Here is a 25,163-nt window from a genome sequence, read left to right as displayed (position 1 = left end):
ATCCATTGTTGAGAAAAAATAACTAAAAAAATGTGTTTCCATGCAAAATAAGCTTAAAATCTAATGATTTTAAATATTTGCGATTTAATGGTAAAAATATGAATATGTTTAATTTTGTTTTTTATATAATCTATTCTTTGAATAGACATGCATATTCTTGCAGATTTTTAAAAAAATTTAAAAAATCAAAAATCGAAATTAATCAAAATTTATCTATAGCCTTTGAAAAATACTTTTGATATTTTTAACCTATATAATCAATAAAATCAATGAAAAATAAAAAAGTTTTATAAAACAAACTTTTGGAAAAGGTTTAAGATAACTTCATAAAATTAGCATTTAAGTAGGATATTTTTCTTGTCTATTTTAAAAATGCAAATTAAACATAGTTAACGAATATTTAATTAGCAAGAATAGTAATAGAATATTTCAATAACTACTTAAACCTTTTTGTGGCTATGTTATTTATTTAAACAGAAAATCTATTTTGTCAGAATTATAAAAATAATGAAATATTTTCAAACAAGCTTGCAAAATAAACGTAATTTTATCAAACTTCCTCACAGTTTTTAGAAGATATTGTTGTAAAATATTAATTATTAAAATAAAATCTTTAATTTACAATGTTTAAAACACCTAAAAGTAAATTCTAAGCAAAATTAGATTTATTCTCTAGATTTAGAGTAGCTGCGCTACTTAAAAAAACATCTAGTATTGAAACCTACAGCTGATCAAAAATCAATAGTCATAAATTGGTGGTTTACAGATATCTAAACATATATATACACCTTACAGATTTATTTTTAAGATGGAATGTAAAGTATATTATACGAGATGTCATTTAGTCAAATTTTAAACAAAATAATTTTCATTAATTCATTAACAAAAAATAATGTTATAAATTTAAACTCACAAAGAGACTATTGTGTATTTTATTATTATGTTCTTTCTGCAATCTGATTCAAAACAAATTTTTTCTCTCATTCAAGTCAGGGATGAGTTTAGTACCAAAAAAAATAAAACAAGTTGAAATACTTTTAATTTAATTTGATATTATTGTATAATATTTTCTTTTATATATAATTTAAGAAATATATTTATAAAATATTTACCTGTCATAAAGACGACATATAAAAACAACATCCTTATAAGGAAATTAAAATCTATTTTCAAAATTTTCAAATTCATTTTATGCTTAAGAAGGGACGAGAAGGAATTGAAATTCAACATTAACTTGTTATTTTGCTTGTATATTTATCATATTTGTTTACAGTTTATTGGTAAAGTTTGGTAATACTACATTTCGAGTCTATCATGCAGTGGACCAGACATTCAATTGTATAGCTATTTGTTAATGGGTGTCAAAAATGTATTGAATCAGAACTATGGCTTCATGGTGCTCCCAGGAAAGGCATTGAGGAATAGAATCCGGAACTTTTGACTGTTTAAAAAAATCTCGTTCCTAGCCTGAGAAAATCTCAAAAAACCTCTACAATTTGGACAATTCTCAATAAACCTTTAAAAATGGTGGTTTTTTTAATCATTCCTAAGGCTAGGAACGAGATATTTTGACACGGACAAAAGTTCCTGATTCTGCTCCTCAAGGCCTTTAAGTGGTCGCATTCTAAAAATCTATTTTTAAAAAATTCTTTTTCTATCAGAAATTTTATTTAAGTTGGTTTATCTGTTGGACATCCCCTCTTTTGTCTAATTCCGATATGAACCCGCCCTAATTCGCATGCCTAAAATTTGTTCATTCTATTTGATTAGGACATTACTAGAAATGTTTCTTTGTGTTGTACCCTCTTATAGTTATTTAAACATGATTTTTCACTAGAGAGACTGATGAACAAAAGAGTTAATAGAGATGCTTTGCTAATTATAAATATAGACATTGTTTACAGTATGATGCAAACTTATACTAACATCATTTTAGTCAATATTTATATGCATGTTATCAATTGTTTTGTCTGCAGAAAGGTCCTGATTTGGTATGATTGACAAAGTCGGTCTTTAAAAGTGTGTTATTATTAGTTGCTTATTAATAAGGGAAATCATATTAATTTCCCAGATAACAGCCTACATATAAACTTATAATCTGGTTCCTGGATAATCATGGCCACAGGAAATATTACTATGATCACTTTGAAACCAAGTAGAGGAGGGAAAATTAAACTGTAAATTACACTGCTATTTATTTAAAACTTTTATTGAAGTTTTGATGGTTGACTCAGAAATAGTATTATGTGAACTTTTCAACAAAAGATTTTAATCTTCAAAAAAGGTTAATTTTGTTTTTCATCATTATGGATGCACATAAACTTATATTCAATTGTCTTATCCCTTAAGATCCATGTTCAAGAACGTTCTTGACTTTCTATTTAAATCAGGAATCAAAGAGTAGTTTCACTATATGAAGAAAATATTAAGAGCTCAATGAGCAGTATTATCTCTGTAAGAGACTATGAAGGATTCCTCTTTATAAATAATGTTTACCAATTAAAGTGTTAACAAACAGTCTTAAAATTATACTTTTTCAAGTTTTATATTTTGCAAATATCTACCTACATTATGTACTTGAAATTAGAACAATCTAATCAGGGAATAGGGGTAAGGATTCTAGCAAATAATGCTTTGAGCATGCTCAATGTTTACCCCAAATTCAGCCTGACAATATTTCAAGTTGATCTACATTGATGAAACATGCTTTCTGCAATCTAAGTAGACAAAGAGACGTATAAATCTCACCATAATTATCTATCTATTTGAAACCAAAATGAGAACAATATTACATGATCATTAAGATATATAAGTTTTCCGGAATTTTAATGTTAGGGGGAGATTTGAAATCTGCATCAAATTTTAAGGATTTTTATAAAATTCGTTTTTTGTATAATTCTTTATCTAAAAGCGGAAATGCATTTAAAGTTAATTAATTTTGACCAATAGGATAGGTGGATTTTAAACTACCTGCGGTCTAATTGGTTGCATGATGTACGCCATCCAATTAGAGCGCACATTTTTTAAATCCACCAATCACAGATGCCAAAATTAATTAACTTAAATTGCATTTCCGCTTTTAGATAAAGAATTATAGAAAAAACTAATTTTATAAAAAAAATCCTCAAAATTTGATGCAGATTTTAAATCTCCCCCTAACTTTAAAATTCCGGAAAACTTATATATCTTAATGATCATTGATTTTAACTGCAATTCAAAGTGTAAAAAAACCCTTTATGTCAAATTGATAAAAAAATTTTAACAAACGAATAATTTTGTCAGCCCATATTTAAAGACAATAAAAATATTCCAGTCAACATTTAAGCTTACAAATGTAGTGACCATTAAATGTAAAATGCTTTGGATATATATAATAGAAAACAAAAAATAAAAATGTTATTTTTAGACAAGGAAAAACAACTTTCTATAGTTCTCTTTTGAAATGCAGAAATAAATGTAAATTTAATATAGATGTACATTTAAAGTTCGAGAAGAGGTATAATTGATCTGTAAAAAGGGCAAGTTGATAAAAAAAAAATAGATTCTCATGGCCAATGAAAATCTATCCTATGATTTACTTAGTCTGGCTGTCCATTACTTACGTTAAAACTTAAAATAAACAATGCCATTTACATTAAGTAAATGCCAGGGCTCGGCAGCCGAGCTTCAACAAACTGTAAGCATTTTGTGGCCACTCGAATTTTTCAGATGAATACATTCACGCAACTTTCCCTGGTTGTGTAAGAAGGGGATTAATGAGTAAGTTTGAATACTTAATAGTCACGTACATAATATCAGTGCTACCCTTATCCCAAGCTCTTCTGCAAAGAGCATCATTCATTACGGTAACTTAATTTGGGATACCTGCCACACTCGGCGAGGGTGAGATAATAATGAGTAACTCTAATGAGATAGCGGGTCAAGTCACAATGTGCTTGAACGTGGAGCTTGATTTCACTAGTGGCTATACAAAAGTGTCTCAGCCTACTCCATGACTACTTAAATCCAAACCCTAAGAGACTATGGCTAATCTATCAATCAATCAGGGAAATCAACCTTTTACAATTTAAAAATCAGCTAGAAGTCAAAACCTGATCCAAATAGAACATTTTTATTACAAGCATTCAAGCGGGTTCAAATTAGAGGCTTAGTTGCGGCTGATACGCAACTGCAGAGCACTGGGAAGTACTTTCAAGAATAACCATCTCTATTTTGAAATAGATGCAGAGGCTTGAAGAAAGGTTAATAAACTGTAATGAAATAGTTGAAAATGCATTTGTTTCAGCTAGATGTATGTACACATAGGTCACTATGAATACCAGTTAGGATTTTAAAGGTTGGTTGTTCCAGCTAGATGTATGTACACATAGGCCACTATGAATACCAGTTAGGATTTTAAAGGTTGGTTGTTTCAGCTAGATGTATGTACACATAGACCACTATGAATACCAGTTAGGATTTTAAAGGTTGATTCTTTCAATTAGATGTATGTACACATAGCCCACTATGAATACCAGTTAGGATTTTAAAGGTTGGTTGTTCCAGCTAGATGTATGTACACATAGGCCACTATGAATACCAGTTAGGATTTTAAAGGTTGGTTGTTTCAGCTAGATGTATGTACACATAGACCACTATGAATACCAGTTAGGATTTTAAAGGTTGATTCTTTCAATTAGATGTATGTACACATAGCCCACTATGAATACCAGTTAGGATTTTAAAGGTTGGTTGTTTCAGCTAGATGTATGTACACATAGACCACTATGAATACCAGTTAGGATTTTAAAGGTTGATTCTTTCAATTAGATGTATGTACACATAGCCCACTATGAATACCAGTTAGGATTTTAAAGGTTGGTTGTTCCAGCTAGATGTATGTACACATAGGCCACTATGAATACCAGTTAGGATTTTAAAGGTTGGTTGTTTCAGCTAGATGTATGTACACATAGACCACTATGAATACCAGTTAGGATTTTAAAGGTTGATTCTTTCAATTAGATGTATGTACACATAGCCCACTATGAATACCAGTTAGGATTTTAAAGGTTGGTTGTTTCATCTAGATGTATGTACACATAGACCACTATGAATACCAGTTAGGATTTTAAAGGTTGGTTGTTCCAGATAGAATTCAGCTAGACTAATTGGTAGGTATTTAAAGGGATAGACAATAGCCGATACCTGATATACATTTCCGATAATGATACACAAAATTAGATAAAAGTCCCCAAAGTTGTAAGAAAACTTTATTGCATGTTGGTTAGGATTTTAAAAGTTACATAAATCATTTCAGCTAGATGAAACATAGAAATTTTTAAACACACAAAAAAACATTTCAGTCCCTTTCGTAGCAACGCCCCTTAAGGGGCGATTCGTCGTGTTTTAAAATGGCTTTTTATAGGTTACTTTAGGTTTAGGTTAGATTATAGTTGGTTAGGTGATTGTCCCACAGGGTTAGGCAATTGGCCCCGCAGGGTTAGAGCCCCCCGCAGGGGACAGAAATAGGATAAAAGCTACTGTGAAAAATACGAAGAATCGCCCCTTAAGGTGCGTTGCCACGAAAGGGACTATACCCGGAAATATTACTTCAGTAGTGTCATTTCAAATTTCAAAGGACAAAGGGAAATATGTTGTAAATCCTAACTTGATATTGCATACAAACACACAGCCTGCTAATTTAGTTTCATTAAATTGCAGTTGTAATGATAAGAATTAATTAAACAAACAAATAAATTTGCAATTTCTACTTTTCATTAAATGTGTACAATGACGTTCAACAACAAAAAATGCAATTTTGTATGGATGTGTAAAAAAGTTCAATGTAGGATTAGGGATAAGACAATGGAAAATAATAATAAATAAAATCATAATTTTTTTCAATCTTCAAATGAGTTAAATCTTACTGTTTTAAAGGTAAAATTATAGAAAAAAAGAAATAGATGTAGACAGGGGCGTCCAAGCTTTTTTTTTTAGGGGGGGGGGGGTAATTCGTGTTTAGGGGGGGTAAAATGGCGCGCGAAGCGCGCAGAAATTTTTTTTTACCCCCCCCAAAAGTTTTACCTTGGGGGTAAAATTTGATTGGGGGGGTAATTACCCCCCCTAAAGTCTGTTGGGGGGGGTAATTACCCCCCCCCAAACTAATTTACCCCGGGGGTAAAATTTTTGGGGGGGGTAATTTAATTATGTAAAAAAAGCACCTACCTAATCTATTAAGTTAATAAGTACTTTCTTATAACATAAAGTAGTAAGTAAGGCTTATTTGACTATAGCTTCAGATTTCATTACTTTTAATACTGAGTTCTCCTTTTTAGGAAAGCTTCACATAGATCCCATGAGGGTTCCACACTATCATAGGTCAATCCTTTGAGTGGTTTTAGGCTATTTTTCTCCTCCCTTTTTACCCTTTAGAAAACACGAGTTCTTAGATGCTAAGGGCGCCACTACTATTCAAATATATAGTAGTATCTCATTCTTTAGAACATAAAAATACAATAATTAACTCACTAACCAATGAACCAATATGATTTTACTTTAAAGTGAAGCGTCTTATAGGTCCTGGTAAGTTTTATAACTAGTTTTGAGACACCCTGACATCCTCCCAAAAGAAATCGCCTATAGAAATTCTTTTTCATTATTTAATGAAATATTTAATTTAGTTAGGTATCTATTTTATGGAATCTTCAGTGCTTTACAATTACATCATAGATCCCCGGGATGGTTTTAGCCCTTATAAAGGCCCAAGCAAATAAAACATGATCAAACTATTAAATTTTTTGTTATCATGGTTAAGAACTGTTTTAACTGGTTGGACAGTAAAATTTTTTTTTTAAGAACATTCAATTTGGGGGGGGTAAATACCCCCCCCAAAAATTTTTTTTTAAAGAACATTTATTTTGGGGGGGTAAATACCCCCCCCAAAATCGTTGGGGGTGCCTACGGCACCCCCAAGGTAGGGGTAATTTTTTTTGGGGGGGGGTATTGTTCACAAAATTTTGGGGGTGCCTACGGCACCCCCAAAATCGTTTGGGGGTGCCAAATGGCCCATTACCCCCCCCCCTTGAACGCCTATGGATGTAGATAAATTCTAATTCCAATAACCTTTCCTTTGAAAAGTTTTAATTCTCAAAAATCGTTTTGGTAATACTTACAATTGGTATTTAAACATAAATAAAATGCTTAAAAGTAAATTATTGTTAAATTTAATTTATGTAAAGTTTTAGGTCTCGAGTAAATTAACAATTAGTTAGTAAGTTAGTTCAAAGAATGATGTCTGCCTGGTTACGTACAAAAGTTTGCTTTAGGGGATCTTAATGGATAGGATAAAGAGATATACATTCTCAATGAATTAAATGAACAAAATGAACCCATCTGTTGTAGATTATTGGTTGACAAGTTTCAACACTACTTTATCAAATTTAATTTCCAGTCCAAATCTCCTGCATCCCTGGTTATACATCAAGGCAAACTTGTAGAGTGATAAATCTAAGCTGACCTGCATCATAATTTGCAGCCTCATCCTGACCTCGACAGGTATACTAACATTGAGCTGGTATGTCATGGACGCCGAGTGCTTCTCTGGGTCAGGATTTAGAGAACCTGCAATAACAAAATTAATAGAGAGAGTATACTTATGATTTCTTTCTGATGGTTTTTTTGCTTACTTTCAATAAAAATTAAGCAATACAACAAAACTATGTTTGATTGTACTTTGATACTTTTCTACAAAATAAAGTTATGTAAACTTATTACTTATATAAAGGCCCAGAATTGTTTTGTAAACAGGATTCTAAGATTATTTAGGCGATTGAAAAGTATTTGATAGTTATTTTGATTATCTTCATGAGTAGATGAAAAAGATAATAAAAAAGAACATATATCCTAATTATAGTATGTATAAATAATGGATGTTTCAAAGAAAAAGGCATATAAAAGGAAGAAAAAAAGTTTGATACATTAACAAAATTAAAATTGTTCCAAAAATTCCAACAAAAGTCTTGCTGGGATCATACCTGGCTGGAACTGGTCCAAGTAAACGGGATCAGCGCCATAGAAATGAGGTAGAGAAACAAACACTGGCATTATACCTAAAACAAATTTTGCTTTAAAAATATTAACTCACATCTTTTAACCTTAAAGCTTTAAAATCAAGTTCTAATTTACTTCTTCTTAAGTTTTGTTACTATATTGATATTCTTTTAAAACGTGAAATCTTAACAAATGAAAAAAAACTATTGATACCTTCATCTTTGCAACCAGTAGAATTATGCACGCCTAGATAATTTTCATTATGATCAATTAGTTGTTAGACAAAAAAAGACTTTAAAATGAATTAGTATTGCATGATTTACAGAAAATTATATTGATTAAAAGATAATCAAATATCAATTAAAGTAATTTAAATTTTTTTCCAAGCAAAGATTTAAAACCGATTAATATCAGCTAGACTAGAACCTGTTCTCTGCCATACTGAAAATTCGTGTATAGCATTATGTTATAGACCAGACAATATTCGACGAATATTAGAATAAAAATTTAAAATCAATACCAGTTTTGTTACCTCCGGGCCTTAAGCCCCTCAATACTAACAAAACTATTTTTAATCTTATAATTTTTTACTTAACCCATTAATGACAATAGGGTCTTAAACGACGCACAAATTCAAACCTATACTATCACTCTATTTTTTTATGCTGTCCTTTTTAAATGTGTGTAAATAACTGAATAGAGCTTCAAGTTTTGTCCTCTACATTGCTTGGCCTCTCACTTAATTCGATGGCCAGATGAAATCATATTTTCATGGCAGAGGTGGAAAAAATAGGAAAAAATTTCCACACCAGGTCTAACTTTTTTCTTTTAAAGAATTAAAACATACTTTTTTATAATTAATTATAGCATTTGTTATATATTTTTAGTTTCTGCTAAGTTTTCTTTAATTTTAGTTAGTTTACATACTTTTTTTGGATAAATTGTTGTGCGTCGTATTCGACGCATTCGGACTAATCATTTTAGCCATTGCGTCCTTTTTGACCTTATAGGACTAATCATTTTAGGATTTTACTGTATAATCTCCTATAATCTACTAGTTGCTACGCCCCTAACCTCTAGGACGTGTGGGGGATGTCAGGAAAATAGCTTAAAACCATCCCAAGGTATTTATAAAGCTTCCCTGATAAGTAAAACCAATTCAGACCTTCAATTTCTGTAATCTTTGGCTTGAGCCAAAAAACCTTACTACTTTATAGTATGGAATACAAACAAGCAGCGGCTACGCCCCTAGAGGCATCTAGGGCCCCTTAGATTGCAGGGGGAGTCAAATCCCCTCTTTCAATTACAATTTTTAAAAGAAAAAGTTTTTTTTTTAATTTTGGGTTTTTTTATTTTCTAGGGATGATTTCTCTTAAGGGATGGTGGTGGTACCCTCCTTCAAAATAGTTATAAACCTTACCAGGACCTAGTAGAAGCTACCATGTAACGGAGCACCATATAGGTTCAGTGGTTAGCAAGGTCCTTTGGTACACACACAAAGACATACAATAACATGTTACTTTATTTTAAGAATATAAAAGTAGTAGCGCAGATAATCTACAACTAGGGTCTGTCTGTACGTCCACCTGTCTGTATTTCCATAATTGCATCCAAATAAATAATAGCTACCTTACAACTAGGGAATGTATGTATGTCTGTCTATATATCCATAATTACAGCCAATTAAAGACTGTAAATATGTTTATACCTCCGTAATTTTTATTGCAGCCTAGCTGTTAATATATTCATAAAAATAGCGCAAATACTCTACAATTATGGTCTGTCTGTACATCCGTCCGTCTGTACATATATAATTGCATCCAAATAATTAACAACTACGCTACAACTAAGAAATGTATTGGTTAGGGATCTAAAATAGTAAGTCAATGGCCGATAAATTGATGTACTTTCTCAGGGATATTATACCATAAAATCTTTCTGTAGATTACATTTAGTGGTTGAAACATTTGGACACTTAAAAAACCAACCAATCAAAATACAAATACAATTCCCCACAGTTGGTAAGACAACAAATAAGAAAAAGTTATTATAAAACTTTAAGGATTAACAGGGGCTGGGGGGGGGGGTGGGTTGTCATGTATTGGGTTGTTCAATATAATTGTCGACAAAATCATATTTCTTTGCTAAACATTGTAATAAAGTGAAAGGGTATCTATCTGTGTATCTGCTTAACTGATATGCTTCTTTTTTTTCTTTGTAGCTTCTCATAGGTCCTAAGAAGGTTTACAACTATTTTTGGGAAGGTTACCTCCACCCTCCAAAGAGAAATCGCCCCTTGAAAAAGACCCCCCAACACAAGAAAAAATAGAATTAACTTAATGAAATTAATTCTTTTTAAATAAAAAATATTGCTGTTGAATTCAATGACCTCTCCCCATCTCAAGTGCTCCTAAAGGCCTCTAGGGGCGTAGCCACTAGTACTAAATAATTATATTCTGAATTGTTTCATACAGACGAATGGACGTACAGACAGACACTGATTGTAGAGTATCTGTGTTATGTATCCTTTTAATAAAGTAACAGGATATACTTTCTACATGTGTCTGTGTGTTGTGTACCAAGGGAACTCACTAACCACTGAACCGATATGGTTCTCCTTTACATGGTAGCTTCTCATAGAACCTGGTAAGGTTTATAAATATTTTGGGGGAGAGTACCACCACCCTCCAAAGAGAAATCGCCACTTAAAAAAGACCCCCAACACAAGAAAAAATAGAATGAACTTAATGAAATTAATTCTTTTTAAATCTAAAATAAAAAATATTGTTGTAGAATTCAATGACCTCTCCCCATCTCAAGTGCCCCTACAGGCCTCTAGGGGCGTAGCCACTAGTACCAAATAATTATATTCTGAATTGTTTTATACAGACGAATGGACGTACAGACAGACACTGATTGTAGAGTATCTGTGTTATGTATCCTTTTAATAAATTAACAGGATCTAAATACATTCTACATACATGTGTCTGTGTGTACTAAGGGATCTCACTAACCACTGAACCGATATGGTTCTCCTTTACATTTTAGCTTCTCATAGGACCTTGTAAGGTTTATAACTATTTTGGGGGAGAGTACCACAACCGCTCTAGGAGAAATCACCCCTAGAAAATAATAAACCCCTCTCATTATTATTTAAAAATTTTTCTTTAAAAACTGTAATTGAAAGAGGGGGTTTGACTCCCCCCAAACCCAAGGGTCCCTGGATGCCTCTAGGGGCGAAGCGGCTGCTAGTATAGTGTTCCATACTATAAAGTAGTAAGGTTTTTGTCTGAAGCTAAAGATTATAGAAATTTCGGGTCTGAACTGGTTTTACTTATCAGGAAAGCTTTATAAATATCTTGGGATGGTTTTATGCTATTTTTCTGACATTCCCCACCCAACCTGGAGGTTAGGGGCGAAGCAACTAATAGATTATACAGTAAAAGCCTAAGATGATTAGTCCGATATGGTACATAATAGACGCATGGGAAAAATGATTAGTCCGAATGCGTCGGAAACGACGCAAAAAAAAAACTTCTTTGGTATGCCACAAATCAAAAAATCTAAAAATACAAATGTCTTACAATCCCTTAAGGAAGCTGTGTTTAAAATTTCAAGTGATTCTGACGACAGGGGGGAAGTTCGGCACTAATGGGTTAATATCCGCGGAAAGTCTAAAATGCGATGCGATAATAATAACTATTCTCTATATAAGCTTTAGATGTAAAGTTCCCAAGAAAGCAGATTATGATCATATAAAATTTCCTGTAGGTAGATTGGCATGGAAACAGTGGTTGTCAGGATTTGTGGTGGCATTACCAAATGTCTGTTCAGGTATGATAGAAAACTTGCGCACAGGTATAGAATCTCTGTGCATATAGTCTTCTGTGTAATGAAATCTGGTTACAAGATAATATATAAACTAATAAATAAGCTGCAAAAATAGAACTAATAACACCCTACAAAACAATCAAAACGAAGTCCTCTTGCCATTTTATTTACAACTATAATGAAAGCGAATTTTTAATCAGCTTGACTTAAGAAAAGTGTTTGATATCACTATATATCCTATTTTTATAAAGTAGCGAGATTTTTTTTGTTTGAAACCTAGGATTTCGATTACAGAAATTGTATGAAAGCTTCATATATGTTCCAGTATGGTGTTAGGCTATTTATTTTTTAGAATTAATCCTTGGGATGGTTTTAGGTTATTTTTATGCCCCCTGCTTACCTCTTTGAAGACAAGAGTCCTAAGTCTTAAGGGTGTTGCCACTAGTTATATAATAGCGTTTCTCGTATTTATTCGAATCCGGTGGACAGGAACCGGTTCTCATCCATACGAAAAAAACTATGTCTAGCATCGTATTATATCCAGCTTTCTACGAATATAAAAATGTACAATCATAAGATTAAAACCAGTTTTTTAGCCTGTGCCTTCGGCCCCTCGGGGCTAAAAAACTGGTTTTAATCTTATAATTGTACATTCTATATCCGCGGAAAGCCGTTTTTTATAATACGATGAAAGAAATAACTATTCTAATATAATCCTCGATTTATATATTTCTTGCCTTATAGGTTTACAGATATCAGGTGAAAAATAATCCAGGTACTCAAGATCTCCACGATTCATGGGCATGAAACCGGATGCACTGCCTAAAATAAAATTGTTCTTGTTAAACACATACATGTACATGAATATCAATTTAAAAGTCTGAAATAACGAGAAGGTATTTTATATCTATAATACAAAGTAGTACGATGTCTGTCTGAAGCTTAAGATCTCAGTAACCACTGAACCGAATGGGCTCTACTCTTCAGGGAATATACATACTGGTTCTGTGATGATTTTAAGCTATTTTCTTGGGTGGGTTGGACACCCCCAACCCCCTCAAAAAAAAATTAAAAATCCCCCCCCCAAATTTTTTTTTTCTTATTAAAACTAAAATTATGAAAGGGTGTCGACTAACCTTCCACACCCAAAAATTTTTTTTTTTACTTTTCTTTTAAAATCTAAATAACACAAAAATAGGTTGATCAAATTGCAGTTTATTTTAGGCAATTTTTCCTGTTTTTCCTGAAAAATCTTAAGAGTTGTTTAATTCAGTTGCGTTGCCACGTAATTAACATGGGAAAAGGGACAACGAAATTTTTTGCTGTTTCCCTCAATTTTCACCTAGACCAAGGACTATATTACTAAAGAAAAAAACTAATTCCTTAAGCATATTTTAGATTAAGTAAATATTAGAAGAGCCCCGCAGGTATAGTAGTCCGTAGGGTTAGAGTCCTCCACGGAGGCTACCAAAAGGTTTTACTGAAGTTAAAAGTAAGCTTGGGTGGAGGGGAGAAGGTCGATGTTCAAGAATATTTTTTTTGTAAAAAATACAATTTTCTGTAGTATAGCTATGAAATAATTTTAGTTAATATATTTATCAGCAGGAAAGTACAAAAAAAAGTTCAACATGTTTTATGATATTTTTATCCTATTTTTACAAACAAATTTACTTTATTTTTAATCAAAATATTTGTTCGTTTTAAAGTACAGTAGACTGGTTCAAAAAAAAAAGTAATTTAAAAGATCCTATTAAGTACACTTTTAAAACATTCTATACTCTAATTTAGCTAGATACGTATGTATGTCCTTTAAAATCTCAAAAAAAACCTTAATAAATATGACTGCGAAAATCAAAAAAATATTTGTTTGTTTTAAAGTGCAGTAGACTGGTTCGAAAAAGGAAATTTTTAAAAAAAGAAACTGTTTCCTAAAATTCATTAATCGTATGTTTAATGTGGCTAGACAAAAAGAAACGTTTCCATTAATAATTCAAAAACTGCTTTTCCAATATGTCTATTTTCTCAAAAGCTAAATTTTGTCATAGAGGAGATTTTTATATATTTATGGGGAAAGTATGTAAACCACCATAAAAGATATGACATTGGAAACAACTTGCCCCTTTTAGATTTCATAGCATTTACTGTTAAGTATGCGGCAATGAATTTGATAAACAACCAATCCAAGTCTTATGCCTAGTAATAAAATATACTAGATAGATGTACACTGTATAATTTACTATTTGTATATGTTCTATATCCCATTGTCAAAATTGTGTAAAATTCTTTCAACAATTATTGAAAAATGGGTGTCATATAAAATTTTTAAATTACATAATTGATTTTTTAATAGTATGGTAGGTTGTCTATATAAAATTATATATATCCTATTACATAAAATAGTAAGGATTTTTGTGTAAAGCTTAAGATCTACTGAACAGAATGGGCTCTATATTTCAGATAAACTACACTTGGGTTCTTTGATAGTTTTAGGCTATTTTATTTTAAGTCCAGGGATTAATTAAAGGTATTTTTCTCTTGCCTATGAATACAGAGCCACTAGATGCTATGGGCGTAACCACTAGTCATTTTAAAAATTTGATTTACTACATAAAAAGTTTCCTTTGCATCTAAAATTGCAATTCTCATTGTTGTATTTTTGTAGGACAAACTTTTCAAATAAAATAAGAGGATCAAAAAACTATTTATTTGTCTTTATAGACAAATGGAATTATTTTCAAATATTATTCTTGTGGTATGGTTATTTTACAGCATTTGAAATAATAGGAATAGTCCCTTTCGTGGCAACGCCCCTTAAGGGTCGATTCGTCGTATTTTTTTAATGGCTTTTGATAGGTTATTTTAGGTTAGGTGATTGACCCACAGGGTTAGGCAATTGGCACCGCAGGGTTAGAGCACCCCGCAGGGGCTAGAAATAGGAGAAAAGCTACTGTGAAAAAAAACGAAGAATCGCCCCTTAATGAGCGTCCCCACGAAAGGGATTATACCCGAAATAATAAATGTAAATCTATAAAAGCTCATAATTAAACTAGAAATATCCCTGTATAATTAGCATTTTTTTGACGTTGAAATATAAGCAATATAAATATTTGATCTAGTTTAAAGCAGATCTTGGAGAATGTCCTTAACTTAAAGTTATCTCATAGGTGATCGGTAAATACATTCATAATAAGTAAAATAATTTTTCTTAACACTGCAATAACAAGCTTATATATTACCAAATGTCAAGTCGTATTTTCTTTTAACTAGAAAGATTAGGTATTATGCCAATACCCTTGTATTACTATTTTTTGTCTGCATGACGCTTTACTATTAATTTTTAGGAGTGTTTTGTATAATGTTGATCTTTAATTTTGAAGCAAAGCTATTATACGTTAAGTGTCCGTCAATATTTATAGGTATATTCATATCTTCTATAAATAAGATTATATAATGCAGTATTTAACAAAATAAAATAGCTATCCACTAGAATTTTAACATCTAAAAAATCAAACACAGGGACAAATTAATCCTTATATAAAAGTAATAAGATATCTAGTCTGTCTATATGTCTGTCCTTTTGTCTGTTTGTATCGAAGAATCTCTCTAACTGCTGAACCGATATGGTTCTCCTTTACCATGTACATTATCAAAGATCCTAAAAAGGTTTATAACTATTTTTACCTAGATATATTGCCCCAAGAAAAAAGTGAATCCCCTCAAAGAAAAACTGTCTTAACTTTTCGTTTTAAAACAAAATTGACCTCCCACCCCCAGCCCCCCCGCCCTCCATCCCCTCCCACCAAGAGTACCCCTAGAAGCCTCTAGGAGCGCATCCGCCAGTGGTAGGTATATTGATACTCTAACATTTAGATTTCAAGATTCTACATTATGCACTAAGAAAAAAAAACAAGGATGACAACATCCATAAGTAGCGAAGCACAAAATTTCGTGGATGGGACTGACGGTCATTGTTGTTTTCTTCAAACGACGGAAAATTTAATTTTGATATCTTTAACTGAAAAAATTTTGAAAATCGATTAATAAACACCAAAGATATGGGGAAAATGTAAAAAATATAAAAATAGCTAAAAACCTGCAAAAAGGCAGTCTGACCGTCATTGTTGATTTCTTCAAATAACCGGAAATTTAATTTTGATATCTTTAACTGAAAAAATTTTGAAAATCGGACCATAAACACCAAAGATATGGGGGAAAATGTAAAAAATATAAAAATAGCCAAAAACCTGCAAAAAGGCAGTCTGACCGTCATTGTTGGTTCTCCAAACGACAGAAAAATTAATTTTGATATATCTAACTGAAAACTATTTGAAAATCGGACCATAAACACCAAAAATATGAGGAAAAATGTGGAAAATAAAAAAATAGCCAAAAACCTGCTAAAAAGCCGTCCGACCGCCATTGATGTTTTATAGTTAATTGTGCTCCTTAACCCTTTACAGTCGGGCCCCTTGCCGCACCTTAATCGGTCGGGGGGGGGGGGGGGGCGTTCAACGCCCCCCCTAATTATCTCAGTTCCTATTAGAGCTAGAGGGCTAAATTTTTTTGTGCAAGTCCCCTGTTTGATAATGAATTTCCGACCTTTTATAAGTCTAAGTCAATTTTCGCTTCCTTCACCCTTTTATTTAACAACCTTTGTTTTTTGGTCTTTTTTTACTTAAAAATTTGAAACGGCTATAATTTTCTTATTTTTGAAGCTAGAAGAAAAATTTTTTCTCAGAAAATGTTTATCTTTATGTAAATTTTACATTAGAAATATCAAAATATAAATTTCAGCGGCCGCAGCTGTACTTGGCAGCTGCCAGCCGCCGCAGTCGGCGGTCGGCGGGAAAACGGCGGCGGATCTTCATGAAATTTTAATACGTTATGTAGACATGTAAGAAAAGCTTAAGTTTAAAATTTGAAGTCTCTAAGTCAAAAATTGCGGCCACAGGAGCCTTTTAAAGATTTCTGGAGACCTGGAGGATCAGGACCTGCAGGATCATACCTGGAACCTGAAAGTGACTTGAACACCTATATTTCATATAAGGATGTACTACTAGAGGATTTTTTAGTATTTTGGTATGATAAAATGCTTTGTTTTAGTCAAAAAAATATTTTTGCTCTTTACCTGGATGACCCTGCCAGGTTTGCTGGCATCCTGTGCCTGCCAGGATGGAGATATTCAAAAAATTCCAACTCTTAGTTATGTGTCATACCCATACTTAAAAAGTCAAGCAGTTTGGGCTCTTTATCTTTCACACACAGAAAATGAGATAGAAAAAACCGGATGGGGGGGCGTTCAACGCCCCCCCCCCCCCGACCGTTAAGGGTTAATGATGGGAATGTTGTCAAAAAATTTCAGCTTTCTATCTTTTATAGGAGCTGAGTAAATCCCATTTCCCCCATAGCGTTACGGACTGACGGACGGACAAAGTGAATTATAGAGTAGCTTCGCTACTAAAAATACCTAGGAAGAGTAATTATCTTCTATTGTTTACATTTACTTTGATTTTTATGTTTTATTGTTGTGCTTTTAAATTTTTTAGCATTCCAATCCACAAATTTGTCCAGACTTGTAAGTTCAACCTAAATTGTTTATTTTTCTTTTGAAGTAAAAATCCTTAAAATATCTTTCTATGTTACATCATATCTTTTTATTTTATATTGTTTTGTTTGTCATCTTTCATCATTCGACTGAATGATTTTTAAAAACAAAGCTTTTCTATAATTAAGTTTCATGAAGAATTTATGAATTGTCTTATCTGTTTTAAACTTATGATATTATTAAGTTGCCAAAATTCATAAAGGAACGTCATTATATACTTGTTATCTTTGTCAATTAAAAATAAACAAATATCTTTTTGGAACGCTGTTCTCCTTTACCTTTAATTTGTCCACATTTGCCAGGGTAGTGAGTTCGATTCTTTCCATTCCACTCCAATATTTCACCAAGTTGAGAGTAATCTCCAGCCCCTGAAAGTGTAAAGTGGCGTATGCAGGAATCTTAAGGGATAAGACATTAGACAGTAAACTGATGTACCGATATAAATTATTTGTTGAAAAGTTTTTACCAACCAAAAAAGATTTTATGAAAGTTTGCAGCCCTTAAAACATTGTGTACCAGTATAATTTACAATCAAATGTCCCCTGCTGGCCAACCTGATAAACAAAGACTAACTGCAACTCTGGCAGCAGGTATATCAGGTTATCTGGCCGGATAGCCGGTAATATGCCGGAAATCCGGCGTTGGCTAGATATCCGGCCGGATGCCGGATATCCGGTATCCGGACAAAGAAGTATCCGGCCCAGCCCTATTTTTGACAACATGGTCTTTTTCAATCTAACTTAACTGTACATTGTTTTCCTCATTAATTTTGTTGATAAATATTGATAAACATTGGAGTTATTAAAACATCAAATGTTGAAATTATAAAATTACATATGTTAAAATTTTAGAATAAAAAGATAGAATGCAATATTAACTAGTTTTCAGCCAGATATTTTGTTGTTAAGTTAAAGACAGGGATGAAATTGAAGCAAATATAAAATACGTTTTTATTCTTTCATAAAAAATCTATTTAGTATATAATGGATAAAACTTAATTTCTTTGCCCGTCAAAAGCTACAATTCTTATAGTTTAAGTGTCAACAAGGAAACAATTAAGACTTATTTTCCAGAGTAGCTTCGAAACCGGTTAATATCAGCTGGATTAGAACCGGTTCTGAGCTATATTAGACAATTTTCTACGAATAATAAAGTAAAATCATAATATTAATACAAGTTTTGTTATATATCTTAATGAGATTTTTTTTCTCTATCCCATAAAAATTAAACTTTGAACCTTGCATAGTTTTCTTGCGAGCTTTTAATTAATTTCACTTCTTATATGTAGTCAATCATATTATTATTTCAGAATTAAAAAACTTTCATTTTAATATTTAAGTTTCAGAGTCTTATTTATTAAAACAATTCCTTAAGTTTGTTGCAGTTCTTTAATCAACATAAAACTATGTAAATGGCTTAAAAGTCTTTATTATAATAATCTTATATTCATTTTAGATTTTCGACCATAAAGCTAAGTGTTTTTCATTGTATTGTAGGCAGCTTTCCGCTTATATCAAAATGCAAAAATCAAAAAAATTAAAAAATGCCTGGGGTAAAATATTAGTATCAATTTTATGATTTGTATTTTGTTATGCGTGGAAAATTGTCTGTTAAACGATGCTAAATCTGATTTTTCATTATGGCCAAGAATCGTTTCTAATCCAGTCGGTTTCAAATCCATACTGGAAAAAGTATTAAAATCACTTGTGGTAAAAGTTTGTATACCTGTGGCCATTTTGATGATTCCATCCGCCCACCCGGTACCATTCCGTTTGTAGAACCAACCAAATTTGTCCATCGGAATATCAGTAGCCTAAATAAGAAAAGACATTATTTTAACAGAAGATTATATAATATAAACCTAAAAAGATTTTTTCATGAATAATAACAAAAAGAATGAATTAGGTGAAGCAACTGTTTTCTAGGGGTTTATAACTTTTGGAATTAATACTCAAATATTCAAATCTATGAATTCCATTAAAAAACTAATTATCTTGCAAAAAAATATTTAGTGTATGAATGAACGGGAGAAAATTATTTAAAGTTCAAGGGAAATTATTTCTTGTATTCATTTCTCAAATGCTGTGCTAATAATGGATATAGAATATACGTGGATATTATGACAGGGGGAAAACTTTCGTCAATTTAGGTTGTTAACATGGATATCATTTATTGGGGAGTTCGTTCATCCAACAGGAGGGAAGGGGAAATGATAAAGGGGTTGGATGGGGAAATCATCATTTTAGCAAGCTACGAGTTTCACTTTATTAGAGTATATGATAATCTGGTGTAAGATCCAAGGAATAATAAATCCATTGTGCTAGTTTAACATAACCAGGACAAGGAAAATACTCAGTAAATTAAATTAATTTAAATTATTTTTTTAAATGAATTAGTATTTGATTAAATTGTTTAAATATTTTGTATATATATATTTCTTTAATTAAGTTTTGCATAGTGTGTCTTGCTAAATAATTTGCTTTATTTTATTCATTCCTCTATATAGTTTCCAAGATATTAAGCATCAAATTTTAGGCCAAATGAGATATAATTTTTGGAGAGTTTCATTTAGATCAAATTATTATAGAATCAACAGAAAATTATTTATTCTTTGTTATTTCAAAACTGCCAATGACCAAGAATAAACTTTATTGAAAGACAGTAATCTTAAAGCATGATAAAAATAGCAAGCAAGATGTTTAGTAATCAAATACCTAGGCAAATATTTCAAATTATCTAACACCTAATGTCCTGAAAATAGACATTTTAGATAGAGTCAGAGTTCGAATTTTGAAATTCTTTAATAAAATAAGATCAATTTCATTATCCCATTAAGTAACAAAGCAATTATATAGAAAATAAAATACCATTTCTAAAGAAGCTCAGTCAATTTACAAGCAAGATTACGACGTACGGACGCATAGATCAAATAAAGGATAGATGAATTACTAAAAATGTTAGCTCATAGTCTTTTTTGATCTTTGAATTCTAAATCTCCACAAAATGTACTAAGATGTATATAGTTACAAATTGAAAAGGAATGTTTTCCTTCCTGAAAAGTGTAACTTGCAAATTGCAATGACAGACAAGAAAAGATTTTTTCTTTTTTAAACATCAATTAGGAATAATGATAAAATAAATAAATGTGCTTTTTAGTAACTTTATATTATAGATTCAAGATAGTGCAAAGGACGAGAAATCAATGTAGATCTCCATTTAAAAACAAAATTATCCTATCAGTATAATAAAATTATTGGTTTCTCAAACTTTTGGTACCAGTATAATTCCTATATCACCTTCTGCCCTAAATTTTCACATTTTTGTCATTCAAAAAGCATTTGCAAATCTATCATAGAAGTTAAACAAAACTACTCAACACACAATTTTGTTCATTATGTATACAACAAAATAAAAGGAATGAAAAATAGAGTTATAGATTTAAAGTTAATTGAAAACTTTAATATTGTTTATGTCATTTAGATTGCAACCTGGTTCAGCTGCTTATTTATTTGCATGCCAATTTACTTATTTCGAAAATAATATACTTTTTTCATGTTATCTTATTCGTTGCATCAGCAACTTTGGGGATTTCGATTCGTTAGATCTCGAAGTTGAGTGTCCAAACGTTTCAACCACAAACTGTGATCTACGACAGGGGTGATTTTGTGTAACATCATTGGTTATATACACCAATATATCGGCCATTGTCTTATCCCTTTAGGTCTCTGACATAATTGGGTCAAGTTAAAGCTAAAACTATAAATCACAAATTGACTTCTGACATAAATAAATTCAGATTTGACATTTAGAGAGTTCTCTAAATCGATATATTATTACTTGGATGTTGCACCAGATTTTTATGTACTCAAATAATGTGACACTATTAGCTGGCTAAAATAACCATATCAGCTCCCCACTTAATGGATTCACGAACTGACTAATAAATGAGATCCAAATTAGCAACATGAATTAACGACAAAGGGGAAGGTAGATTGTGCTAAAATTTCGTAAAGGTATGAGTTTTAAGACTTAAAAACAGTAGTAGAACAATAATATTCACTAATTATGTGTATTCCTTATTGAAAAGAACCATAAACAATTTTTTTAAGTTAACATAAATTTTATCGTCTTACTACTGTTTTCAAGCCATAAAAATCACACCTTTACGGAATTTTAGCACAATCTACCTTCCCCTTTGTCGTTAATTCGTGTTGCTAATTTGAATCTCATTTATTAGTCAGTTCGTGAATCCATTAGGTGGGGAGCTGATATGGTTATTTTAGCCAGCTAATAGTGTCACATTATTACCCCCTTTTACCCTGTCAATATATCCACGTATTATAAATCCATTGTTATCAATTATTATAATAAAGATTGACACATACACAGATATAAACAATTGAGAGAAGACTTTTTATGTGCAAAGCTACTCTATTATTTATTTTGATAGTCATTTAATAATTGAGCAATAACAAGCCACTATAGTAAAATAATAAGAGGGGACACAAGCTACCCTCGGGGTGGGGACCCTATGTCGTCGACTGTTGATTATGTCTTAAAATACTAGCCAATAGCGTCAGAAATATAAACACAGCAGTGCAGAGTCGCTTCAAAAGAACACAAAGCAATTTGCCAGCAGAAAGGTTCATACCACTTTTGCCAGGTAATTGCATGGATTATACATCTATACTTATATATTTATTAATAAGCCAGCATTTCATATTATAAAGATAAAATAGCCTGAATCCTTCCACAACACATTAAAATGCATTTTGTGAAGTTAGACATCCTACTATGTATTTGCTTATGCCTTCTAAAACATTTTTGCAATACAACTTTATGTTTTTACAATGTTATGATTCGCTAAGTATAAATTTTGCCATGCTTGTTCATATATATTGTCTAAACTGCAAATTCGAATGATATTTAATTGATTTCCCTAGAATTTCATTGAAAACTGGGCGTTTTTTATTACCAAAGCTTTTCTCTACATCAATCTGTCTGTGATTTTTTCTTAAATATATAATATAATAGCGGCTTAGCCTCATGAGGCCTGCGGGAACACGCTTGCTTTGCACTGCGAGAATATTTATCGTGTTTTTTTAGTGATTTCTCTTGGAAAGTTGGCGGTACCCTCCTCCAAAATAGCCATAAACCTTCCCAAGACCTATGAGAAACTAACCTGTAAACAAAAACCTTATTGGTTCAGCGATAAGCGAGATCATTCGGTTAAGACGTACTTTATCATAACACTAGCTGCTTTCCTCCTAGGGGGTTGAAGGGGGTTGATAGAAAGATAACTTAAAACCGGCCCAAGACAATTAAAACGCTTCCCTGAAAAGTATAACCCATTCTGACCAGTAATTTCTGAGATCATAAGCTTCAGACAAAAAAAAAACATTACTACTTTTTAATATAGAATAAGGATTGACTATAATATAGATAGTTTTTTTTATAGCAAATTAGTCCAGCCATTAGTTTTGAAGATCTTAAATAAGTATCTCAGTGATTCGCATATATGTATATTTCCATCCTTGTTATACTTTGTTTAACAGTCGAGACAATTTATTAAACAATCAAATAATTTAATCTATTGATGATTGAATCATGAGTTGAAAGTACGGATCTACTGCAGTTCACGGTAAAATATTGCTGGATATGAATATTGCCAAAAATCTATGAATTTTAAAGGCTGCTAGCTGCCAAATGGCTGATTGTACAAATCATACCCGCACACCATTTTAAGCGGCGGAATAAAAAGGCCTACAAATAATCTGGAATAGATAAGATCTAATGATGCACAGGAAAGCTCACTGAAGAAAAAACGCGTAAAATAGACCTTTTTCGCGCATTTCTCTGCACTGCGAGATAATTATGCATTATTGATTTATGGCTATTACAGATTATTTGTAGGCCTTCTTATGCCGCTTAAAACAGTGTGCGGGCATGTTTGGCAGCTAGCAGCCTTTAAAATTCATAGATTTTTAGCAATATTTGTTACCAGCAATATTTTACCGTGAACTGCAGTAGATCCGAAAGTACAAATAGTATTAAACTCAGGGGCTGTTTATTACACTAGTCCCCAAAGTTTTATAATATCATTTTCTTATTCGCTGGCTGAAGAACTTTGGAGACATTACTTAAATTTCTATTGGTTGGTTCATTAAGTTGAGTGTCCAAACGTTTGAACCACTAATTGTTATCTACAGAAGGGTTAATTTTGTTTATCATTATTTAGGATGTTCATCAGTTTATCTGCTATTGTCTTATCCCTTTAAATCCCTTATTAGTACGGCTACCTAAAGTAATGTGGTTATGGGAATGAGGAAGGGGTTTATTACATAAATCTTTTCATTTACTTTGGGGTGTTAACCTCCCCCTCCCCTCTCCCCCCTCCAATGAATTCGTGTTATCCGAATATGCTCGAAATACGACACTAGTACTAAATGTTATGAATGGTTATTGTTAAACACATTGTTAAATTCAGAAATTCATAAATTACATAGAATAGGACATTTTCTGTAAGTTTTTGCTGTAAGATTAGTACATCTTTAAATAGAAACTTTTCCTTTATAAAACAGAAATTTTGTACGATTTTTGAAGGTTTTGATGGCTAAGATACTACAGCTATGTCTTTCATGGAAGCTTACCTGTACAAAGAAAGATCCCATAGTCAACAGCGAGTCTGATATTCCCTCAAAAATCCAGTCACGAGCAGGTCTTGTTCGAAACAAAGAATCTCTAAATCCAATCATCGTGCTGATGCCCAACTCCTAAATATTATAAACATAAATACAAAACTATGGTTGGCAATCCGAATCCGGAATCCGTCCAATTTTTAGACAATTTTGGAATTCAGAATCAGAATCCATAATCCGTTATTTTAATAGCGGATTCAGATTGTTAATTGTTAGACTAAAATTAGCATCATAAGTTTATTTTTGACCCGAATATGTATTTTAATTTTTGTTAAAGTCTTTTTATTAAGAAATAAAAAAAGTATTTTATTGTTTCTTCTTAGCTACTAATAGGAGAAAAGCTTCTGTGGAAATATGAAAAAACGCAGCTTTAGATTCTTTACAGTACCCGGTAAAATTTAATTTGTGGAAAGTTTTTTTATGAGGCAAATATTCTTTCAATTATTTTTGTTTGATTTAAATATTCAGTTTGACGTTTATTTACCTATACAGTGATCTTATTTTCGTACCAATCAAAAAAACTATTTGCATGCTTTGAAACAAAAAATGTTTGTTTTAATTTAGCACAAAAAAGTCTTATTTGTTTTGCATTTATAAAAAATAAAATAATGAAGTTTTAATCATTTAATTCTTATCTCATAGAACAAGAATCAGCATGTTAAAAGAAATTCAGCATAGTTATTATCAAAAATTGTATGTTAAGATTAATTATGGAATAGTTCTATCTAATTAGAATGACTTGTGGCTTCGCCATGAGCCTTTAGAGTGTCTACTAATTTATATGTAATGTTTGATATAAAAGAGATATCATAACAGATTTATGTATCTTAACACCAAAAGAATCTAACAAAATTAATATCTTATTATAATTATAAGTTTTAAGATTTTATTGTTTGTAGATTAACATCACTACTACATTGCTCATTTCAGAGAAGCTCTACATAGGCCCCAGGCTGGTTTAAGGCTATTTTGACTTTAAATTTATGTCTTGGAATGGT

At 31.6% G+C, this 25,163-nt stretch overlaps 1 protein-coding gene across 2 annotated transcripts in view; it reads right to left on the bottom strand.

Annotated features, from left to right (window-relative positions):
• LOC145313159 (protein croquemort-like) overlaps positions 1-25,163 on the bottom strand; it is a 46,077-nt gene that overhangs the window by 7,484 nt on the left and 13,430 nt on the right. For both annotated transcript variants that reach the window (XR_013877270.1, XM_080152434.1), the window contains exons 8-15: positions 24,118-24,240; positions 19,193-19,280; positions 17,746-17,835; positions 12,600-12,684; positions 11,799-11,930; positions 8,245-8,279; positions 8,016-8,090; positions 7,499-7,602 (exon numbers count right to left, since the gene is read on the bottom strand). Coding sequence is in view for 1 of the 2 variants with exons in the window: in XM_080152434.1 (XP_080008560.1) it covers positions 7,499-7,602; positions 8,016-8,090; positions 8,245-8,279; positions 11,799-11,930; positions 12,600-12,684; positions 17,746-17,835; positions 19,193-19,280; positions 24,118-24,240 (732 nt within the window). In the remaining variant the exon portion in view is untranslated. The remainder of the gene's footprint in view (positions 1-7,498; positions 7,603-8,015; positions 8,091-8,244; positions 8,280-11,798; positions 11,931-12,599; positions 12,685-17,745; positions 17,836-19,192; positions 19,281-24,117; positions 24,241-25,163) is intronic.

The sequence above is a fragment of the Acartia tonsa genome, chromosome 3 (assembly GCF_053477335.1).
Source record: "Acartia tonsa isolate MP-2025a chromosome 3, ASM5347733v1, whole genome shotgun sequence".
Lineage (NCBI taxonomy): Eukaryota > Metazoa > Arthropoda > Copepoda > Calanoida > Acartiidae > Acartia > Acartia tonsa.
The sequence above is the reverse complement of the archived record's forward strand: the minus strand, read 5'-3'. Positions and strand labels throughout refer to the sequence as shown.